This window comes from Mastacembelus armatus, chromosome 4 (genome assembly GCF_900324485.2).
Source record: "Mastacembelus armatus chromosome 4, fMasArm1.2, whole genome shotgun sequence".
In the NCBI taxonomy this organism is placed as follows: Eukaryota; Metazoa; Chordata; class Actinopteri; order Synbranchiformes; family Mastacembelidae; genus Mastacembelus; species Mastacembelus armatus.
The window spans coordinates 8,387,608-8,411,809 of NC_046636.1; the positions used below are offsets into that span (position 1 = coordinate 8,387,608).

General features: G+C 41.0%; 1 protein-coding gene across 1 annotated transcript; it reads left to right on the forward strand.

Annotated features, from left to right (window-relative positions):
- On the forward strand, positions 1-23,108 carry mast3b (microtubule associated serine/threonine kinase 3b). The gene is made up of 27 exons (XM_026323210.2): positions 1-416; positions 4,320-4,408; positions 5,885-5,957; positions 7,826-7,846; positions 8,194-8,272; positions 10,038-10,195; positions 11,760-11,835; positions 12,245-12,454; positions 13,576-13,677; positions 14,079-14,211; positions 14,589-14,650; positions 15,484-15,575; positions 16,171-16,379; positions 16,626-16,764; positions 17,123-17,255; positions 17,379-17,544; positions 17,636-17,737; positions 17,959-18,081; positions 18,332-18,444; positions 18,777-18,940; positions 19,300-19,421; positions 19,512-19,712; positions 19,875-20,101; positions 20,259-20,381; positions 20,488-20,624; positions 20,921-21,105; positions 21,332-23,108. The coding sequence occupies exons 1-27, from the start codon at positions 331-333 to the stop codon at positions 22,408-22,410; spliced, it is 4,404 nt and encodes a 1,467-aa protein (XP_026178995.1). The 5' UTR covers positions 1-330; the 3' UTR covers positions 22,411-23,108.
- The last annotated feature ends 1,094 nt before the right edge of the window (positions 23,109-24,202 follow it).

Sequence of the window (24,202 nt, forward strand, 5' to 3'; positions counted from 1 at the left end):
AACGCACTCCGCAAACAAAGTGCGCTGCTGCTGCGTGAACTGTCCTCCGCACCAAACACCCCGCCATGGACGCGATGTTTCGGGTACGGGACTGTAGTCAGACAGCGGACCAGCGAATGTAACGGCAGCTCCGGTGCCGAGGCGGAGACAGACTCTGTGTGAACACAAAAGGAGCCGCCGAGAGGGAGACACGATGTTGGGGACATCAGCGGCGGCACCAGCGGCAGCAGCAGCAGGAGGAGAAGAAGCGGGTTTCATATCCACCCGAGCTTCTGTTTAGTGAAACCAACATAAACTTTGAAACAGGGTTATGCAAGAAAACCCTCCAGCATGTCTGACCCGAGCCAGTGGTCTGCGGTGCCGAGCCAGAACAAGTCCCATTTTGTTCCGGGAGCGTTGCTGAAGCGTTCAAAAAGGTAGTTGGTCTGTGGAGGTTCGGGTAGTTAAACTGTTTATTTTGGGTTTTGATATATATCAGTTCACACGTCAGGCTCACGCACGTATAAACAATGTGTTGACTTTTGCGTTAAATGAACTAGGTCCTCTCTGCTCCTCACAGGGATTTGCGCCACCTTAATGTTAATCCTGTGCCCGTCAGGTCATTATAGTGCAGGACGTGGTGTTTGGTTCAGATATATGACAGTATAAAGTTTTCTTCGTTGAAATTGCATTTACCATTAACTGGCAGCTCACTGGATGAAGCCAGTCTGTAGGTGCAGCCTGCATTTGGCTTTAAACTGTGTGGATGGGCTTATATGGTAAGACAGATATATGATAACAACCTATATATGCAGCTCTGTGTTTATAATGGTTGCTGCTGGGTGATGTAGGAGTATGATGATGATGATGATGATGATGATGATGACTGGTGGTCGTAGGTAATTGTGTGCCATGTTTACTGTCAGATTACTGGAGATAAAACCTGCAGCTGTGAACTGTCTCATCTATGGCGTATTGCTCAGTCTTGTTCGCCCTGATTAAATATGCAAGTAGTGTCGACTGAGCTGCCAGCTATCTTTTTGATTAACATTCACACTTAAGTGACAGGTGTCCATTAAATCTCCCAGAATTCAGTGTAATGTGTTCAGATTGTTTGTATTCAAACCCAAATATGTTCATTTGGCTGTCGTAGAAAACAGAAAAACCACTAATCCTCACATTAAATAAGCTTGAAAATGCTGCAGCCAATATTTTTGTATTTATCCATTGGTTGATAATGTTCTCAGTTAACCTTGTGTTTACTTAAGTGTCTGAAAATAATGAAAGGTGGACATCACAGTGTGTTAGAGGCCATAGTCTTTTTATATAAGCCACAGTCTGATGTTCATTTTACTAGGCTGTAATGCAAGGCAAGGAAAGAAACAAATTGCTACATTCGAGAAACTGGAAACCATTAAGTGTTGGGCCAGTCCGCCAAACCAGAGTATTCAAATAGCTGCATTTTCTGCTGGTTGAGTAATGGCCCAGTCGTTTAACTGCACCGTGAACTGTTCACCCTGTTGTCACTATAAATTCTGTTCATTTGAATGTCAGTGGTCAAAATTTGCCCCTACTCTTCAGGACAAGAGGATTATTTAGCACTCCCTCCCTCCCTCCCTCCCTCCCTTTACACACACACACACACACACACACACACACACACACACACACACACACACACACACACACACACACAGGGTCTCAGACATCTGTGGCCCAAGCTGGGCCTGCTGTTGCTGTCAGTGCACATGGCCCCTTCAGCCTTGAGTGTGTTGACAGGAGGTTTCCTCTTTGTGTTTTGGCTCTCAACAATTTTCCCTCTTCTTATGGCATGCTGGTGTGCAGTGGATTTGCCTGCAGATCAGCGCAGTAGTTATGTAAACATTTCTCAAGACAGAGCAGTTGTAAAGGTGAAAGTAATCTCATCGGTTGAGTTAAATTTCAGTGGGCAGAGAGAAACAAATCTCAGTTCTTCTAGCCAAGTATTGCAAACCTCTTCTGTAGTAGACCATGAAGTATTTCGAAAACCTCTGGTCTCTGTTGATGATGTCACCCAGTCGGTCACATAAATTGATAAATTGCTCTTTGTTTCAGTATGTGAGTATTTATGACTCCGTGTGTCCTGTGCAGTCCTGCACAGTTATGGATGTGATGGATTTGCATGTGTTACATCTCTGACAGTCAGGCAGAATTGAAGAGAACAGCATCTTCCTTGTTATTGATAAGTTGTTTACTGCATTACTGCCATATAAAATGTTAACCCCAATAAGAAATAAAATATTAGCTTTATCTCAGTGAGCACCACTAACCAGACTGTAATTTAAAGCGGTATAAGTGTAAGTCTGCAGTATGGTGGTGTGGAACAGATGATGCTGGCTAAAATAAGCCAAGATGAGGAATACGATACAAAGCCTGGAACTCAGCTACTCACTGGAAAGCCTTCTTAAACTGATTTTAGGGGACATGATCAAAGTTGATTATCGATTCACAGAAAAATTATTGACAATTATTTTGATAATCTCAATCATTTTTCAAGAACAATTTGTGAAAATCTTACAAAACCTCAGTTTCAGGTTTCTCAGATAGAAGGATTTTCTGCTTCTGTTTGTCACATGTAATAGCAAATGGAATATCATTGGGTTTTGGGTAGTTGGACCAGACATATAAAGTAACCTTGGACTTTTACAAAGTTGTGATCTGCATTTTTTTTTTCACAGTTTTCTAGCATTTTATCGATCGATCAAACATTCACTCATTATTCATTACCTATACCAGCTTATTCATAATTAGAGTCACAGGGATCTGCTGGAGCCTATCCCAGCTGTCTTTGGGTGAACGGTAGGGATACACCCTGGACAGGTCACCAGTCCATTGCAGAATTGATCAAACAATTAATTGGGAAAAAATGATTGATAAAAATACTTGTTTTATGCAGATCTGAAACAGAATAGACAAACAAAGGCACTAAAAACAGTACAGTGTGCCTCTGAGTTATTCTGGCACTGCCACAACTGTGCACACCCTTATGTACCTGGTGTGTTTATACAAGCCAAATCTGGAGCCTTCAACTGAAAGTAAACTGGTTTGCCTGGAAAGTAAAAAAAAACACATGTCCATCCTACATTCTGTAGCAGTGTGGGAAAAAGTTCTGTTCAACACCCCCCCCCCCCTTGCACAAATCTAGTTTGTGAGTTAAAAAGGGTAATCAATATGAAAGCTAAATGATCTGTTTCATAAGATCAAATGAGATTAAATGAAGGTTGGCAAGCAGTACTACACAGAAAATTTGGACTTCCTCATCTGTGTCCACTCCCAGTTTATCCCCAGCCTACGTCTGGTTTGCACAAAAACGCCGCTGTGTTTTTTGTTATTCAGACTTTTGCTGCGTACTATAGCAGTCAGAGCTTAATAGATCGGTCTGCTACTTTAGAGGTCAAGTGTCTTTTTAATCTCCCCAGTCCGACACAGTCATAAGTCTTTTGTGTCCTCAAGCTGCCACACAACACACACACACACACGCTTAGACACAACCTGCAGCACTACATGAGTCAGTCGTATAATTACAGGTGGATAAACCTGAGGGCCAAAATGATTACACTCATCTTAAAGGAATACACAGCATTAGTTTTTTCCTGGATTATCCTATTGTACATCTTTTTCGTGGAAAAAGGAAACACCAGAATTATCCGTACATTCCCCAGGTGTTAGTTTATTCAGTTAAGCTTTGCTAACACCTCAGCAGGCACTATGCTGAGTAGTAGCTTAAGGTTACTTTTATAAATTTAGGTGTGAAAATGTGAACTTTAAGCAGTAGCTTGCTGGGAACAGTAATGAGAAATAAAATAATGTTGTGCACAAGGACTGATGAAGGTAACAGAACCACTGCAACACCATCTGGTAAAATGGCCTGACTGAACACCTGCTATAGTTTATCTAAGTTACTAATAGGAGGCTGATTTAATCTTAAAAACACTGCCAAGTTTATGACTTGGAGTATTTGAAAGGTAAATCTATGTCAATTTGACTGAATGTCTTATATTTCATTTTTTTAAACTTATGCATTACCTGATAAATACTTCTAATAATCTTTGACAAATGGATTTACAGCAGTATTGTGTATGTCCAAGCAAGGAGCACAGTTATTTCTAATACAGTCTGGAAAACCGTGTCATGGTGAAATTCTGGCATTACAACAGATGTAACTACATTATGCAAAAGGCCGCAGAGCCATTTTTATACAAATTGTGTTAAGAGATGCTGCTTCATGATGCGTGTTGTTTGCACCACGATGATGTTTTTTTTCTTTTCTTTTTTTTTTCTATTTCCTCTTTGTACTCCAGCTGCCGTAGCAGCAACAGGAAGAGCCTCGGGGTTGGGACACCATCACCCACGCTGTCCCGGCCACTGTCGCCACTCTCACTTCACACTGGTAAGATCCATTTCAGTGTAACTAAGTTCTAACAGGAGCAATGCGAGAAAAACATTTTAGCAAAGCCATTGGTCCTTCAACTTTTCCTGCGGTTTATTGCAGGTTTATCCAGCAGCTGCATTCTGTTGTCTTTAGATTTTCTGGTTTGCATCATACCTGTACTCTGTAGAAACGAGTCCACGTCAGTGCTGCCAGTTTCATTGTTATGGTGCAACAGACCTCTTGTTGCACTCAATGGGCATTCAGAGATGTTGACGACAGCCAGTGGTTGGTGGTCAAACCAGTCTGATTCCAGCTCTTGTAATGTGAGCTCAGTGGTATGGACTCACTGATGCACGTTAGTTTGCCCACACTGTTCAGAAGGGCTTGAGATACCGCTGAATGTGAGTGAGTCTAGGTCAGTATCAGTATTTGATATTGATACTGTCCTGCCCAGCCCAGCATGTTCAGGTTTCTTGGTGTTATTTGATGACTCCCAAATTAAAGGGATCTTATTCTCACCTAGCATTTGAGATGAAATTATGAGCCATGAATGTGCGAGATATGAAAGCAGTACTAGGCCTTGATCGTTATCACTTTTCCAGTTAAAGAAATGCAGAGTTTGCCACTATACAAACTTACCTTTTGTTTGATAAATGGAGTTTTGTGCACTTGTTAAATGAGCACATCATTGTTTTGTCGTGTATTGTGATGGTAAAGTACCCACTCCACCCATGTTAATGTTTGTAAGATGTAGGGCACCTTGCCTCGTCACACGCTTACTAATACAAGATTAAACTTGTTCAGCTAACTTGTTAGTAGCACCATAACCACTGTGTGACTAACACTGTCTTCTAAGTCAGTAATGTTTAGGCTTTGGACTGTTGATTGGACAAGACAAGCTATTTTAAGATTTAAACTTGTTGTAAACTAATTGTATCAAGCATTTTTTAGTTCAGACTTTTTCTAATCATTTAATTTAGAAATTATTTGTAATTGGTGTCGTCCTCCTGCTCTCTAAAACAGCAACAGCAGTGTACAGCTTCTTGATTCCACAAAGCAGCTGCACTCTCACGACTTTTGCTCAAGAGCCCCTTTTGAACTCAATCTCACTGAGGATGATCTAATCACAGAGTGCAATCAGGCTGTAATTGGCTCCTCAACCCCTTGCATGTAAACGAACGACGAGTGTGTAGTAAACCCAGACCTCCAGACTCTGGTGAGACCAAACTGGGTGAGGCTTTCTCATGAGTTGAGTGTGTCTATAGATGTTTGGAAGAATAATGCGAAGATCATATATTGGGTGTCTCTGAGGGGCTGGTTAATGCTGCTGGCTTTTCAGTGATTGGTGTTTCTGTTACGGACATAATGTTATCTTTTTTTTTTTTTTTTTTTTTTTAATTTGTAAAAGCAGCTATATGATTGTCTGTTATATTTTAATTCCAGTTTATTATTACAGCTGTTTAGACCTTCTAGTAACTCTCTGTCCTTTTTCAGCTGCAAGCAGCCCTTTAGACAGCCCCCGAAATGTGTCGACCAGCGCCTGCCTCAACTTTCCATTTGCCCGAAGGTAAGTCAGCATTGGTCTTTTGAATCCCTTTTCTCCTGGAGTGATGTATTTATTTTCTCATACATAAAGGTTGTCAAGGGTGTAATTCAATCAAATTATATGGTTTGAATGAAACTTTATGATGCAGCTTCCTTTCTTTTTCTTTTGTACAGTTAAAGGGGCAGCACTTCATTTAGTCAGTAATTTATTACTATTTTGTATATAGTTTCTTGGTCTAAACATTTTTGTTTGATCTTAAACAAAAAGTTCATTTTAAGCCAAAGTAAGCATTTATAGCATTCACTATTCAGATATTAAAAATTCAATATATTTGCTTGCTTGCCTGTCTGCATGTTCAGCTGACTTGCTGTGGATTAATTGATTCAGCAGCAAAGGTGGGGAATTAATTAAGAAGAGATGTCTAAATGGAAAAAGTGTTGCTTTTTTTTCCCAATAAATAAAATTTCATGGAATTAGTTTTGAAAAAATTAGAGAATTACAGACCTATTGGATTTTAATGAGAATCTCATGAATTACAGGCTGCCAAAATTCATTTTCAGGGCGCAATACAAAATATTCAGGTTTCATTTATCAAATCTGATCGAGTTTCCCCATAAATATTTGGCCTGTATGTCTTAATTGATTACAATTATAGGCGCTATAGTCACTTTAGATTCTTGAGTCTGTGTGGCTGTTGTTTACACACGTTGGACATTTTGACGTTAATAATGCAAACCAAATATTCATTGAAATCCATAAATTAAATTCTTTTTCACACCCTGAGGTTTTCCTGTGTGTGTTGGGATGGAGGCAGACAGTCTGTTAGCTGAAAAAACACAGCAGCAAGGTGACTGAGGCTGACTCAGCCTGGAGCAATCACACCCCCCTACCCCACAGCCGCAACTCCTCCTCAGCAGGATGAGTACAGTTAGATCGAGGGTAGCCCCGAAGCCCACTCACACGTCATTCAACCTGGTTCCCATGGCAACACACTTGTCTCGCTCTAGTCATGTGTTCCCTACAAGTAAGGCAGCACCTTGAAGACACCCAGTAACAATAACAGTGAGCATTTCCATGTAGTTTGACCGTAATTTGGATGGGAATAAGACAGAAGATCTGATTTTACAAGAAAATATATTATTACTGTGATAACTGCAGCAAAAAGTTAATATAAAATGCAGCATTTTTGTCACAAGCATTTTCAGACATCCACTATCTAACCTCCTGCAAAACTAAAACCTTGCTAAACAACCTGACCCTGTTTGCTGTTTGAAGCTCTGACTCCAGTGTTTGAGACTATTCATGATAAGCTCCTCAATATAACTCAACAGTATAATCAGAGTAGAGCATTATTGATAAACTGTTGTTCTTCAGTCTTGAATCAGGCCTTCTTTATTTGTTTAGAGGGTCTTGTGTGTTTAATATTGCTTTTCACGTGTGCCAATTCAGATCGTCACTGAAAATACATTGCTTTTCGAATGTTGCATGGTGGGCAGGTTTCATTTAACCTGAGTTTCCTGTGGGAATCATTTTACTTGATAGTCTTTGTTGGAATATCAAACAGAATAACAACACTTAACCATTATTTTTATTCACTTATATTTTGATGTGACTTATTTTATGCTGTTATACAATCCAATCTCTAGTGTCTGTAGATAGGAGTGAAGTGAAGATTTTTCTGTTATGTAAACTATATCCTTAAATTAATTTAGTTTGCTAGCTCCTCCTTGTGTGTGGGTAAATGAAAACTGGCAAGGAAGGCAACATTGTCAGTACTAATCCCTCAGCTGAATGCCAGGGGTCACAGGATCACTTGAGCCTGATTCCCAAAACTCACTGAAACTCCTTCTGTGCTTTTCTCTTTCTCTGTGTTGCTGTCGTGATCTCAGTCACTTGGCTCGCGCCGACAGGTAGCTTCCTTTTACATACTCTACCTGTTTCTTTTGGCTTTTCATGTTTATGTTTTTTATACTACAAGCTTATACATATGTTTGTTTTTCACAAAGATTATTGTCCTGTTATGAGAAAGTAGTATTTGATTTGTGTTGCATAAAACCCAGTCCTAAAGAGCTGTTGTGACTAAAGTGATGACACATAGAACTCTGTTGCATGTGATTTGGGGAAAAAAGACTTAAATTTCATGCTCTTGTACTCAGTACTCCTCCGTTGTGTGTTATGTAAGGAGTTTTGGATATGAAATGCGAACTAATGTCTATCCTTCTGAGGCTTATGTAACATGCATGTCCGTTTCTCTCAGAGCCGAGGGCCGGAGATGGTCCCTGGCATCCCTCCCCTCATCTGGCTATGGAACCAATCCACCAAGCTCTACTGTCTCGGTAGGTCACCCCAAAACATGGCACCATCCTCCTTGGTCAGTACACGGCGGCCAGGCAATTCTGACACCTCACTCAGCCAAAATAACACATTGGTTTATGCATTAAATAACATGGCAAGCGACCAGACTGAGATGACACACTGATAATTGTTTTCCTCCATCATCTGCTTGAATGAGTCATTGTCCCAGTCTGTGGAATTCAGTGTTAGAAGTAATACGCACAGTCTGTGTGTATGCATATTAATATGGAAATGAAGCACAGAGTGTCTGTGCGTGTGTCGTGCGTACGTGTGCGTGTGTGTGTGCGCGCGCATTTGTCTACCCTATGGTGTTAGTTATTTAATATTTCCAAGTAACAAGGCTTTCTAAAAACCTTGCTTATATGTCACATTGATATTGTACCGGGATGTTGTTTGCATTTTTTTTTTTAGTTTTATAAAATGTGGTTTTTCTGTGAACTGTGAAGACATCAAAATATGTAGGATGTAAAGTCTTTGTTATACCAGGACTTCATCAGAATCCAGGTGAAGAGGTTTTGAGAATATTGTATATGAAATATCTTGTTTTAGAATAAAGCTGTAATTATCAATTAGTCAACTGAATTTGTTTACTGAATGGCATAGAGAGGCATGGCATTCAAATGAGCACTGTGTGGTGACAGTCAGCCATGTGGAACTATTGTAAGGAAGTTTATTTGGTAGACCTGGGCAGGGGCCCAGAGGTCAGCTGGACAATAGGGCTCTTCAGGGGATGTCACTGCCCTCTTTATGCTGAGGTGTTAGAAAGAGACTTCACAGATGCCGTCCCTCTGGCCCCTTCTACTCAGAACGCATGGGCTGCATTGAAAAAGATTGCTGGCAATGAGCTCCATGTCTAGTTCATTATTTTTGTAAATATTTAAATAAATCCAATTATCCATTATCTAACAACAATCCACATGGATTAGCTGGAGAGGTGTCAAGTTCACTTTTGGCTACTGGTCTGATTCATGCACTAGTTACATTTGTGTACCTCATTGAAATCCTCCACAGGTGTATAATCAGTTGCTGGGGCTTATATTTGCTTCCTACAAGCACAGTGTGCACTTTGCTACTTGGTGAATATGTGAGTGGAAAATTCCCAGGCTGGTTAAAGGGGCTATGTGGTGTAATTTAGTATAAATGAACATTTATTTATTTGTTGTTGCTGAGAAAGCTGTCAGCTTTCTGGGTTGAGAGACATCAGCTCAAACTCACAGAACCAGAGCCAAGCACAGTTTTGGTTGTGCTAGATATAGTGTCTTTTTAAATCCGTCTTGGTTTTACAAATCATCCATTGTGACTAACGGGTCTGGATTAGTACAGTTTAGTATGCAAGCAAGTCTTTAAATCAGTATACGTTTCTGACTTTTCCTATGTCACTATGAGGCCTTTTTTCAATCTTAGAGTTTTAGGGGTAAATAAATTTTCTTTGGTTATAGATGTACAAAATGATTCAATTATCAAGTATTTGTCTTTTTCTTTTAATTAAAGGTCACAGTCAAAGCAATCAGCTTGATTTTAGGTTCTTTAATATAGTTGCACTTTAATGTTTGGCCCACTATAAATGTCGGAATGGCGTGTTTCATTCTTCAGACTTTTACCTTAGCAACTGTCATTAACAACAGTATTATTTACTGTATTTATTAATTAGGAGGGAAAGATGGTAAATGTCTTTTGACGAAATTATTATCACGTACCTCTGAAGATTTCAGATGAATACCTTTGGATCCATTTTTGTGTCTGCAGTCCTCCTCGTCCTCCCAGGAGCGTCTTCACCAGCTTCCATACCAGCCAACACAAGATGAGCTGCACTTCCTCTTCAAACATTTCCGCAGCACAGACAGCATGACCGACGAGGATGGTCGGCCCTCAGCTGTCACACGACCCCGGTCTAGAAGCCTCAGGTAGCATTATGTTTTGGTGTAGCTGTGTTTCCAGATGTAGCTATGTCAGTGATTCAGCTGTTGTTGATTTTCTTCAATCTAATGCTTGTTTTTATAGCTGGCAATACTGCAGAAGGATAGGCATCACAAGGGAAGGTGTTGAAAACTGAAATATCATAATCCGCTATCATATTGTCAGTTTAGTATTAAGACTGTCACAGATCAAATGTTCTTACCTTGTCCATGTCCTTACAGTTTGTATTTCTTGATTTTTCTTTTTTTTTTTTCTTTTTTATTTAACCACTTTAGTTCATGTCTGCCTGTCCCTGTCAGCAGTAAAACAAATGCAACAATTTATTGTCTATTCTTACACCATAGATAGAGCCTGAGATGGGAGGGGTGTTTGTGCGTTGCACTGCTTTTAGATTCCTATAAAAACATTTGTTTACCAGTCCAGTCTAAACTGAGGAGAAACACTGGTTTTATAGTTTGTTGGCTCATCTTTGAACTACTGAAATGAAAATTTTATGCAGATTAAACGCAGTAATCATCCTTAATTGCATTTCCGTTGTGGATTTGGACAGTGATTGCACATTTTGCACTGTTCATGAGGTCCTTTGCATCATTATATGCTGATAGACTGTCAGTATGTCAAATGTTTGCGCATCTGTATGACCAAGGCAAATGTAAGTAAACACAGCATTAGGTATAAGTAGCTCTGATTGACTCCACATGCTTGTTGGCCGGCAGGCAGGTGGAGATCTGACTGAAGAACTTTTATCTGGCTCTGCTCCACGCTGTTTGTGCGATGTCTGAGTGCTCTGTGTTCTGGCACCATGGTGTGCTGTGTGTGGGCGTGCTAGCTAACAGAGCGCCTCAGGGATCTAGCAGCTGAACTATAGCCGAGGGTGGGCTGGTTTATGGGGGTGGGGGGCCTGATGCAGAGAGTCACGGTGAGCTGCAGCAGTGTGCGTTGGGCAGCAGCCATGCAGATTAACAGAGACGTCTTTCATGACAAAAATGGCTTAGGAAGCCTGTTTGCATGTGATAGGTTTTCCTTCCTTCTGTTCTGTTTGAAGCTTCATCAAGCAGGATTTTTTTGATTTAAAAAAAAAAAAAAAAAAAAGACTTAATGGCCTAAATACTAAAGTGGTGTTGCAGTAAATGACTAATTGATATTGGTGATTCACGCAGATTGGCCAGAAGAAACATCTCCTGTTAGTATAGAAGCATCTAAAAGAGACATATTGAGACTGACAGTGAATGATTCTAGCTTTAGTAGCTTAAGAATCACCAAAATCGAATGTTGGCTCACAATATTGCTTCGGCAAGTATAGGTATAGACATTAACCTCTAAAAACCTCTTTTCAGTCAAACCTACACTATGAGTTGAGAGCTGCTGGTTGTATGTTTGGTTGGGCTGAACTGTATTGACTGTTGGCCGTTTATAGATAACTGACATGAGCACCCTATTCTAGCTTAATGGCTCAGAGGAGCACTGGCTTGGATTGAGTATTGATGAATGTCAAAATGCATTAGTTGATGAGTTAAAATATGCTAATCTGTTGTTTTGTTTCTGTTTTAGCCCTGGGCGTTCGAGTGTGTCCTTTGACAATGAGATAGTCATGATGAACCATGTTTACAGAGAACGTTTTCCGAAGGTACGTACTAGATATCTGTAAATTAGTCTATACAGTAAAGCTACACCAGCACACAGTTGCTACACTGAATGTTCAGTTGGATTTGTCCCACATTTTCACGATCGTTATAACCGAGTTTGTTGTTAATCCACCTGAAAGAGAAAAGCAAGTGTCTTGAAACTCAGTAGGTTCCTGTAGGTTATTCTTTTTCTAAACAAAATATGTTAGAGAAACTGAGCCTAAGTTTTGAGGGGCACATATCTCAGCCGGTGGGTGATCACTAGTAATGATCATTGGCCATATGAATCCACCCACGGAAATATTAAGGACATTTGGTGCTGTGCAAGTTAAAAAATTATAGTCACTGATTTTTTTAAATGTCTTAATCGTGTGTTTGTGTGTATGTTGTGTACACTTGTCCTCCCTGCAGGCCACAGCCCAGATGGAGGAGCGCTTGTTGGAGATCGTCACCCACTGCTCTCCAGACAGCTCCCTCCCGCTGGCTGATGGAGTGCTGGGCTTCATCCAACACCAGCTGGTCGAGCTGGTCAGAGACTGTCTGGACAAGTCCCAGAAAGGCCTGGTTACTTCCCGCTACTTCGCTGAACTGCAAGAGAAGCTTGAGAAGCTGCTTCACGAGGTGGGGAAACAACCAACTGATTTGCCCTGCAGGACTAACAAAGAAATGTGTTGGTCAAAATAGCTTTCATAGGTGCCAAAATGATTAAAATGAACTTAATGAAATTGTGAGTTACAGCTTCAGCCATTAGGCTGATGAGCTCATACATGTGACAGTGGGACAGGATGAACTTATGAAACCGGATTGATCGAGCTAGGCTAAAATTTGAAATCAGGCTTGTCACTCAATAACTGCCTGATAGCTAAAGGCCGACACAGAAGATCTGTAGTGGAAATTGTCAGTGATGGTGAGAGGTACTTTTGTCACAGGTCTTTTTTGTGTTGTGATAAAATGTTAGTTTCTATAGCAACCTCTTCCCCTGTTCCTGTGCATGCTGTCAGACAGAAGGCACGACCGACTCGCTGTACCTCCAGCTGAACTGATAAGTCTGTTCCCATACAGTGGAACAAATGCTATCTCACACACATACCAGACTGAAAACTCTTATTTATTTAAAACTGTTCCAGGGATTGAGCAACATTTTCTGTAATTCTGTATTTGAAATTTGATATATGGTGTGACAAATTATATTTATTAAAAAAAAAAAAAAACAAACATTTAATTTCAACATTTAATATATGGTTGCACATAAAGGCAGCAAAGATAACTTTTGACAGCATGCATAGGGTTTTTATTTGCCTGCTGCAAGTCACTGTCTATATACTTGTCACCCCTGGTGTTTCTCACAGGTGTGTAAAAGCTCTACAGTTTGACCTTTTACAGCAAAAAGTTGATGGTGATGAGAGAACCATCACTCCTTCACTCACGATAAACAGTGAATGTTAAAGAACATCACCTACAGAAACTTGATCCTGAGAAAAAGAAGTCTCACAGTTTGTTTGACAGATGATCTCTGGGAATTTTACCATTGAAACAGTGCGTAAAAGAGCACTTAGCACATTGTTTACCAGTGAAACTGGATGATCATATCCAAACTGCATTAACACTAAATGTGAGGAATTTGTGTTTGCAAGAGCAAGACACAAAACCTTAGTGGGACGCATGGCTGTTTAAGGACTGAGGTAAAAAATATTCTTTAAAAAAAAAATTAAATTAAATTCCACTCCCCCATGGTTTTCCAGGCCTACGAGCGATCTGAGAGCGACGAGGTAACTGTCATCACCCAGCAGGTGAGGAAGATTCTCATCATAATCTCTCGACCTGCTCGCCTTCTCGAGTGTCTGGTAAGTTCAGGAAGAGATTTTCTCATTGGAAAATGAGATTAGTTTGATTAAAACAAGTTGAGGTCAGCTGATGTTAAGTAGAAAGCTGGAAATGAGTCTCTAACCTCTATTTTTACTTAAACATGGATGTGTGTCATTAGAACATGAAGCTGAAGCTCACTTTATTTTTGTGTAATCTTAAATCACCAACTCTTAATGCAGGTCCAATTAGCAATACTGTGTGTCATGCAGGTAGTAAATATAATGTGTCCTGTAGTAAATCAAAAGTGACTGGACATAAAGCCTCTTGGAGGAGAAGCTGAACTAAGTTTGCCGTTGCCATTGACTGTATCACTGTTAAAGATTAGCTTTGGTCTCAGTGTGGCCAGTCCACATTAAACAGACCTGGTTGCCATTTACAGGAATTTGACCCAGAAGAGTTTTATCACTTACTTGAGGCAGCAGAGGGTCATGCCAAAGTTGGCCAGGGAATCAAGACGGACATCCCACGGTACATCATCAGCCAGCTGGGTCTGACAAGAGACCTATTACAAGGTAATCGAATCCTCAGCTGTAAAGCAAAGTGGAAGGTGCACCAGTTGCCTCAAATCTTCTGGTTTCTTAGGGTGCTTTCACACCTGCAGGCTTTAGTCTGTTTAAATGAAACTTTGGTTTGTTTTGCCTCTTGGTGCGGTTTGTTTTGTCTGGTGTGAAAACAGACCTGCTGTGTGAACGTATCCTGAAATTCAGGTTCATTCGGTTCAACAAGTGTAGGAACTAGTTTCTTTACAGCTAAATAACATTCACATCTGAAGATCAGGTTTACGGAATAATGTCCAAAAAAGCAACAGTGATGAAGGAGGAAGGGTTGATGTCAGGAGTTGAAGATATTTGTCTTAATGTTAGACACCGTCTCTCTTTCTCATTTCTAGACATGGCACAACTTGAGCAGTACGATGCCAGCCACTCAGTGGAGCCAGATGCTAATGTAGAGGTAATTTTCACTGTTTATATTATGGTGCCCTTTGTCGAAGAGATGCTATTAAAACATCTCACACATACTTTCTTAAAATCTGTCACTTGTTTTAAATCATTGTCTATTCAAAAGACAAAAATAAGACAAAAAGCAGGTATTCAAACCTTTGTCCAAATGCATTGTAGTTTTCTCCAACAAACATCACTAATGAAAAATAAGCTGAAATGTTTTGAATTTTTGTGTGGACTGTGACAAAAATCAAATGTCAAATTTTGATTCAAACTAATACACATTTATATTACAAGACTATGACATAAACAAAAATCAGACAAATCGAAATCTGGTGCCAAAATATAACAGTTTTAGGTTGTTTTGTTTTTGAATGAGTGTTGTGCAGAAGTTCCCCCAGATGATCAGGGCATTATTTTTCATTTAGTGGGTTATAGGAAAACAGATAATTAAGATGAATATAAACCTTAAAATTATTCTGAAATCAATAGAAGCTCTGGATGGATATGCAGACTTTAATTCAATACAATAATTAGGATGGTGTTAATAGTTTTTTTTTTTTTTTTTTTTTTTAATGCCTTAATGCATTTTCTACAAATTAATGAGGAAAATGTTTAGGGTAGTACCATAGCAAATACTGAAAAAGATATATAGGCAAACTGTGAAATCTTTTTGTATGTGAATAGTTGGCCCACAGTATACTTTATGTAGCAGACTGCAGAACAGGTCTTTGAGCTTTAATTATACACATACATTCCTGCCGCTCATACTAACAAAAATGCTTCTACTGTATTTTTTTTTTCTTCACTTAACATCATCTTTCTGTTTCCTCACATTTATAGAATAAGGCCCCACAGACGCTGACCCCAACTCGAAGAAAACCTCTTGAGAGTGATTTTGAGACTATCAAACTCATCAGTAATGGAGCTTATGGGTAAGAGGAAAGGTCTATTGTGTCAGCTGAGATTACTTTCTGATGTCTGTTAGGTTTCCTGAAAGATTTGTCACAGTTACGTTTAAACACAAATACTTTCAGCATTGAAACAAAGTCACTTTTGGTTTCTTGTTTGACAAGATCACAAAAGGTTTCCTTAAAAACTTGTTTTGTAAAACCTTTTTCAGCAATTATGGTGTCATGCATTAATTTTCTCATGCAGAACATTGACATGGTAGGTTCAGCTAATTAAGCAGCAGCGTGTTGCTTTATGCTGTGACCACAGGCTAAATACAGACAGGGAGTTTCATAACTCAGTCGAAGCAGAAAACAGCTAGCAGAGCAGTGCATTTACCCACATTAGTCCCTGTAAGAGTGCCAGAATTTTAACCCTATAACGGTGGCGGTGGTTTGATCATGGCAGGGAAAAGACAGCAAAGAGGTGCACAATCTATTCAATCACACGCTAAATTAGAATAAGTTAAAGGGAATCTGTTGTGGTAACCACCAAACCAGGTAGCAACTGGAGTAGTTGTAAAAACAGTAACCCCCTTTCCATGCCTGTGTTTTCAATGAGAATTTCCCCTTTTGACAGGGCTGTATATCTGGTTCGCCACAAGGAGACCCGTCAACGGTTTGCCATGAAAAAAATAAATCGGCAGAACCTGGTCCTGAGGAACCAGATCCAGCAAGTGTTCGTAGAGCGGGACATCCTCACCTTTGCTGAGAACCCATTTGTCGTCTCTATGTTCTGCTCTTTTGAGACGCGACGTCACCTCTGCATGGTTATGGAGTATGTGGAAGGTAATTAAAGAGAAGCTTGTACATTTTTCTATTCAAAACATTTGATTTGCAGTGAGCAACAATGTGGAATAAATAATACATTTCCACGTTATATTATAAGAGTCAAATTTGCAGTGTTGAATTATACATATCAAATAGTGTTGCTTGCACAGACAATTGGCCACAAGTTAGTGGCAAGATGTAGAGTGCAGCGCTGATGGGTTTCTGTTTCTAATTATTTATTTATATATTTATTTTGCGTTCAAGGTGGAGATTGTGCCAATTTGCTCAAGAACATGGGTCCGCTGCCTGTAGAAATGACAAGGATGTATTTTGCTGAAACTGTTCTGGCTCTGGAGTATCTTCACAACTATGGCGTTGTGCATCGAGACCTCAAACCAGACAAGTAAGGATGCAAACCGACTGCCATTACACTCCCGAAGAAGGATATTTTCTGTGTGAAACAAGCACATTTCTGTTCAAACACTGGCTTCTTTTTTAGAAATGCAATCAGACTGACCCAGGTCTGTCCCAGTTCTCTCGTGTTTTATTGGGTTTTGAATTAAAATGATTAAATACATTAACAGGCATGGTTTGCTCTGTGAGTGTCCAGAGTTTTTTTTTTTTTGTTTTTTTTTTTTCAGTCCTCCTCCTTTTGTATTTTGAGTCTGTCTGCTTGCCAGAATATTGACTATTCAAAAGTCAGGTGCAGTTTGGAAAAAAAACATAATGGTACGGTTTTTTTGTGTTTTTCCACCAAACAGTTTATTAATCACATCAATGGGCCACATCAAGCTCACAGACTTTGGCTTGTCTAAAATCGGCTTGATGAACATGACCACCAACCTGTACGAGGGCCACATGGAAAAAGACACGAGAGAGTTTGTTGACAAGCAAGTAAGATGGTTTCAGGTTTAGAGACAAATGAGACAAAACATCTTTCTGTATGTATGAAAAATAACATTTTGCCCGACTTGTGATTATTGAAGCAACATTTTCTGCTCTTTGATGCTTGTGCAGGTGTGTGGCACTCCAGAGTATATTGCCCCAGAGGTGATCCTGCGGCAGGGCTACGGGAAGCCTGTGGACTGGTGGTCGATGGGGATCATCCTCTATGAATTCCTAGTGGGCTGTGTCCCATTCTTTGGAGATACACCTGAAGAACTTTTTGGACAAGTTGTCAGTGGTGAGTTCTGAAATGACAAAGAAAACATAAGAAATTGATTAAAAATCATACATAAAGCAGAAAAAAGAAAGTATTTTTCTTTGATTTTTAGATGAAATAGTTTGGCCAGAAGGAGACGATGCCCTACCTGCTGATGCTCAGGATCTGATCACCCGCCTACTGAGGCAGAGCCCCTTAGACCGTCTGGGAACTGGTAGAGCTGAGTTTATTGCTGATTAAAACAGCTGCAGATACAGTATATGAATAATGATACATTCTGATTTTGAACAAATCAAAATGGTGACTTTAATAAACTTTACAATGTACTTACTAGAGAGCACAATGATTAAAAGTGAAGACACAACTTATGAACTCATATGACAAGAAATTGTTCTGCTGCACTTAGTAAATTATTAGTTAAATCTGTGGTTGCAGGTGGTGCCTCAGAGGTTAAACAGCACCCATTCTTCCTGGGTTTGGACTGGACCGGTCTCCTGCGGCAGAAAGCTGAATTCGTCCCTCAGTTGGAGGCGGAGGATGACACCAGCTACTTTGACAGTGGGTTACAGCTCAGATTATCTAAAAATTTCTTCTAATTAATGCTACTGTGTGTTCTGGCTTAAGGACACTTTTTTTGTCTAATTGAAACGCACAGCGAATAATATATTTTTTAGTGACAAGTAGAGAAATGATCTCTGCTTATTGACAGCGCTGATAAAGTGATATCGAGACAAAACCCATAAAAAATTAGATTTATTTGTGGGAATGACAGAAATTTTGGCATGCAACTTTCTGTTTCTGTCCTCAGCACGATCAGAACGCTATCATCATTTGGCATCTGATGAGGATGAGGAAACCAATGATGATGAGCCTTCCTTGGAAATCAGACAGTTTGCATCCTGGTCACATCGCTTCAGCAAGGTAAGGCCCTGTTGTTGATAGACAACAAAGAGCTTTGGAGGTTCAGAAATAGGTCAGCCCTTTAAAAATGGGAGAAATGTGTAGCATTTTTCTATAGATATCTACTTTCCATTAATAATAATGAATATTACCCATATTAATCAGTGTGGAGGATGAAATGACCAGGGCCAAGTCCAAAACGGCACAAAAATGACCTTTGTCAGTTCCTCACAGTGTGGATTAGAAAGTAGTATAGAGAACCTTCAGTATGGCTGCCAGATGATCCACATTCTGAAAGCTCTGCAATACTTAAGCCAGTTCACTTTATCGCACCTTCTGTTTTGCTCTGGTAGGTTTACAGCAGCACAGAACATCTGGCAACCTCGTCCAACCTCAGCTTCTCCTCTGACCGGAGCCACAGTGAGGACAAGGAGGACCGTTTGGACATGGGAGGACTCAGTCCTTCCCCAAGCCCAGCAGACAGTGTGGAGCGTAGACCGGCTGGACGCATGGCCAGGTCAGCACAGTGTAAAATATATCACACTGTATGACATAAGCTCCTGTACTTTTCTTTTAGTGAAAGATTTTAGTCTTGTATCTTTTAAGTTTCTTTAATAAGGAGCTATGTAATTCAGTTTACATTTTATTAAATTTTTTTTTTGTTTTTTTTTTTGTCTTCTGTGGCACCTTGTTGCTAGGCTACATGTAAAATGCTGCCAAAAGTGTTGGAAATGACTGGTTCAACAACCCTCGGAGCATTTACTTGTTTCTGTAGAAGAGTAGCATGCAGTCAAAACACAGTGTCACTGTGGTGTAATCACTTTGTCTACTGTACCAGTTAATTTACTTTTCCAACTGGTCTGTGGTTGCTTCCAGCCTTCGTCCTCGGGCCTCCTCCAGCTCCTCTCAGTCTGAGAGGAGCACCAGCCCTCTGGTGATGAGCAGCACCCACAGCCTGGAGACCATGCCTCGCTTCGCCCTCTCCACCGATGATGAAGGTAAATTCAGAGTGATGCTTTTTGATGGTTTTGCTCACAACAGTAAGACTATTTACATGTTCATTACTTTTTAACTTGTGTTACCTGCAGCTGACATGGTTGTTTCGAACCTTCGGAGGATCAGGATTCGCAGCAACAGCACCGGGGCCAAGCACTCATCTCCCAAGGACCCGATAGGCCCGCGACGCTTCGGTAACCAGCTGGAAACACCGGACAGACAGAGGCTTCCCTGCGGTGGGAAGGTTCCCAAGTCAGCCTCCATCTCAGCGCTGTCTCTTATCATCACTACAGGTACAAAGTCCAACAGATGACAGAATTAATTTGATAATGACATACAGGTTTTAAGTGCTACACTTGTCTTTTTTTTTAACTGTATGAAAAATGTTATAATCATATGTTACATATGTTTTATGTTTAAAGAAAAGCTTAAAAGCTGCCCTGTGCTTGTTGCAGATGACTCGCCTGGTGGCCTTCAGCCGAGTCCCATCTCCCCCCGCTCCCTGTCCTCCAACCCCTCATCTCGTGACTCATCTCCCAGCAGGGATCTGTCGCTCAGCCCTGGCAGCGTGAGGCCACCTATCATAATCCACACCTCAGGGAAGAAGTATGGCTTCACCCTGCAGGCTATCCGGGTCTACATGGGTGACAGTGACGTCTACACAGTGCATCACATGGTCTCGGTGGGTGTGACATCTAGACTGCAAAATGATCTACCTTAATATCTACCCAGAGCTACAGCAATGTCCATGTCAAGTCCAAAACCCTGAAAAAAAAGTATAAAAAGGTTGTTATATAATGCAATGAAAGCTCACACTCATTGTGTTGCTGTTTCAACAGAGTGTGGAGGAGGGCAGCCCAGCACAACATGCAGGTCTCCGCACTGGAGACCTCATTACCCACGTGAATGGAGAGTCTGTCCAAGGCATGGTCCACCCTGAGATGATTGAACTGCTACTTAAGGTACAACAGCTCAACTGTGACTTCAGTTAGTCTGACATCAAGTTAAAGTCACATAGTTTGTCCTTAGAACAAATGATTCCTAATTTTATTCCTTTGTAATGTGCAGAGCGGCAGCAAGGTGGTGCTTCAGACCATAGCGCTCGAGAACACGTCAATCAAAGTTGGTCCAGCTCGAAAGACAAAACACAAAGGCAAGATGGCTCGTCGCAGCAAGAAGAGCAAGAGGAGAGATAATTACGACAGGTGAGAATCTGAGGGTTTTGTTTCCTCTTGCTCCTCGCAGCTTTGCTGTGTTACTCAGTGCTTGTTTACTTGGAGTTGGAAACTGGTAGATGTAAGTGAAGCAAACCTGCAAATTTCAGACCTCTGTCGCCCTCTGGTGTTGAATAATGTGCAGCCTATTGTACTTTTTCTGTGTTTTAAAAATGTATACCTATGAATTGTTACATTTTCACCAAATCAGACGGTACCAAATTTGATAATTTGTATTGACACTATAGTAGTATCCAATATCTGAATCTATCTCGTCTTTTTGCCAGGAGACGAAGCATCTTAAAGAAACTGTCCAAGCAGAGCACAGTGATGCACAGCAGTCGCAGTTTCTCTTCAGGTCTCCATCACTCAGTTTCTTCCAGTGAGAGTCTCCCAGGCTCCCCCACTCATAGTCTTTCCCCTGGCCCTTCCACACCGTGCCGGAGCCCTGCACCCGACCACCAGGCCCTTGGTAAGTTTAACATGGCTTCAGGATTATTGTTGTGGAAAATAAGTGGTTCTGTTGTGCAGAAAAGAAGTAGGGTCAGTAGAGGGCTTGTACAACTGGTGGAGAGTTTGTGAGTATAGATGATGCTATTATGACAATCTTCTCACTGATTGTTTGCAAAAATGTTTAAAATATCGAACAACTAGTCCTGGTGATGTGAAATATGCAAAATTGTTTGACTTCTTTTCAGATAATAATTCTCCTCAGAGCACATCTCCTTGCTCCAGCTCTCCTAGTTCTCCTGCCACACACATCCGGCCCAGCTCTCTCCACGGGCTGGGCTCCAAGCTCAGCACACAGCGCTTTAATAAGGTGGGTCGCCGGAAGTCAACCAGCAACATCCCCCCATCGCCACTTGCCTGCAACTCTTCATCCTCCACCCAGCCTCTTTCTCCACAGCGCTCTCCCTCCCCATTGCCAGGCTTTGCCAAAACACTTCACACCTACCATGGCAAAACCCTGTCACCACCCACCATCGTTAGACACATTGTTCGACCGCGCAGCGCTGAGCCACCCCGATCTCCTCTGCTGAAGAGGGTGCAGTCAGCTGAGAAGCTGTCTGGCATGTATCATGCTGATAAGAAGTCGTACGCCCCCCGTAGGCACACACTGGAAGTGCCATTTTATGGTGAGGGGGACTTGCTGGGTGACACAGAAGTAGAGGGTGCGTGTGGCTCCTATATCGGCGCCGATCACAGCAGACTGGGCACGTACATCAGCAGTCAGAGGTTGAGGGAATCTGGGATTGAACGTTCAGAACAGCTGGTCGTGATGAGAAAGCTAAACCTGTCAGAGCGGCGAGACTCCTTTAAGAAGCAAGAGGCCGTGCAGGAGGTGAGTTTTGACGAGCCAGAGGAGAAAAACAGCACCACGGTTACAATTACCACCACAGCTCCTGGAGCCCAAGCACAGCCTCAGCAACACAGGACAGCCTGGATGGTCACAAAACCTCAGACCAGCGAGGAGGTGGAGCTGGAAGTACCAATGGTGAGGAGGTTTACCCTGGTGCCCCAGATCGCTGTGCAGGGCTCAACGGAGAGCGAGGAGCAGGATGAATGGGAGCCATGTTCAGACGGGGAGGAAACCACAGAGAAACCTGAGCCCAGAGTTGTCACCACGTCATCTCAGCAGCAGCAGGCAGTAAATCCTCTCACTGACAGTGGCTGCACTCGGGCAGCTGAAGCTACTTCCTCTGGTCCTGAAGTTGGACCATCAGCAGTACAGAGGTACAGAGAGGAAACTCCCCAAAAAGGACATCTAAGAAAGTGACAGCTGACCACTGTTCTTATCTCAATCCCTCATATCTTTTCTTTGAAGTCTTTCAAGTATGAAATGCACCATTCCTGTGAGAAAAGTCGCAGGTGTGTTTTTGTTTTTTTGTTTTTTTTTTAAGTCTGAGCCAGATAAACTGGAAGCTGTAAACCCATTTACAATCCAGCCTGGCTTTAAGAGAGTCGAAAAAGATTTTACTTGAATTTTTTATTGTAAATATTTGCCTCAAAACTTTCTGGTTGTATTTATTACATTTGTAAGCTGTCATGAGTTAGTAATAGGGGAAGAGGGAAGTACTAATGAGTAGCCAAGGCTCAACATTTTTGTATCCATAAAACATGGTTTTATGTCTTTTGATGGGATTTTTTTCTATAAATGTCTATTTTTTAAATAAAAAGGTTGTGGTACAGAGTAGTTTGATAATGCTGGAAATAACCGTTGTAGGACCAAAAGGTGTGAGACGTCATTTTCTAAACTAAAGTCAAGTGGTCCCCCCCCATCCTGTCACCCTGCAGCTTCCAGTAATGCAGTACTGCTACAGTATGATGAACTTTATAAACGTAAGAATGACCTTTGGTTCCACTTTGAGCAACATGGTTGATGTGTCATTTTTGGACCCTGCAGTTTTATCTGCATTAAACAACTATGATACGCAAATTTTACTTCCATGACACTACATACTTCTGAAGAGTGGCTAACACAGTAGCTTCCGAGCACAAATTACTATGTTGCAGAAAAAAAACAAAACTACAACTCCAGGTAGGAAGTTGTACAAAACTGTAAAGCTTTGCACAGCTGTAATTCTTCCATTTTGTGTTTGTCAGACAGAAAAGTCCACAACACAGTCACATCCTTCATGGAAGGACTGATCAACAATCTGGGGACAGTGCCAGGGTACTGTAATATCACAAATCACCTGGGTATGACAATGACAGCAAAGTACAATCGGTGATGAACACATAACTGTTTTATGTGCCATGCTATCAGTGCAGTGTCCTCTAAGCCATATCAATGAAGGCAACTCAGCACATCTCTTTTTTTTCCCCTTGGCGTTGCGGTCCCGACAGAGTCGGATCAAGAGAGGTTGAGTATGAAACTCGGGTTGTTGTTCACTTATGTTTGTGGTGACTTCATGTAAAGTTGGTGTGATACCACATCACAGAGGTTTCACAGATTTTTTTTTTTTTTCCGTCAACTTTTTGACACCTGTAAACACTGATTTGGTGTGGCTCCGCTCCTTACCGTAATAACTGGTTGTAGTCGAAACATGCATCTTGTGGGGAAAACACGAAGTGAGGTCTTCTTCAGAGCCACGAGGGATTCACAGAAATATCCGTTTGTTTAAAACGTTTTTGTACTTATTTTTTATGCTTGCGTGCAGTAACGACACATTTTGAACCTGGAAAGTGTTGCATCCTGTGTTTTTGGAGTATTTCTGAAAATTTAGCTTTTTTTTTTTTTTTTTTCTTTCTTCCCACAAGCATGTGAGACACTATGCCTGAATGACCTGTTCCTACTTCATTTGCTGTGTGGTGATGTTTACACTGGGGGAGGTGCACTAATGTATTTACTTTGAATCTAAACCCAGGGCTTATTTGAACAAACGGTTCACATCTTTGTATTGTACAAATATTGATGTATATTTTGATAACAAGGTTGTGTATGATTCCAAATGTACTAAAGGACATGAAAATTCTCAGTGATCATTTGCAGCAGCAGGATTTTGGGGAGGTCTGACTTGAGCTGTTTTAAGCAAAACACCTCTGTGGGATTCTGTCACTGATGTACT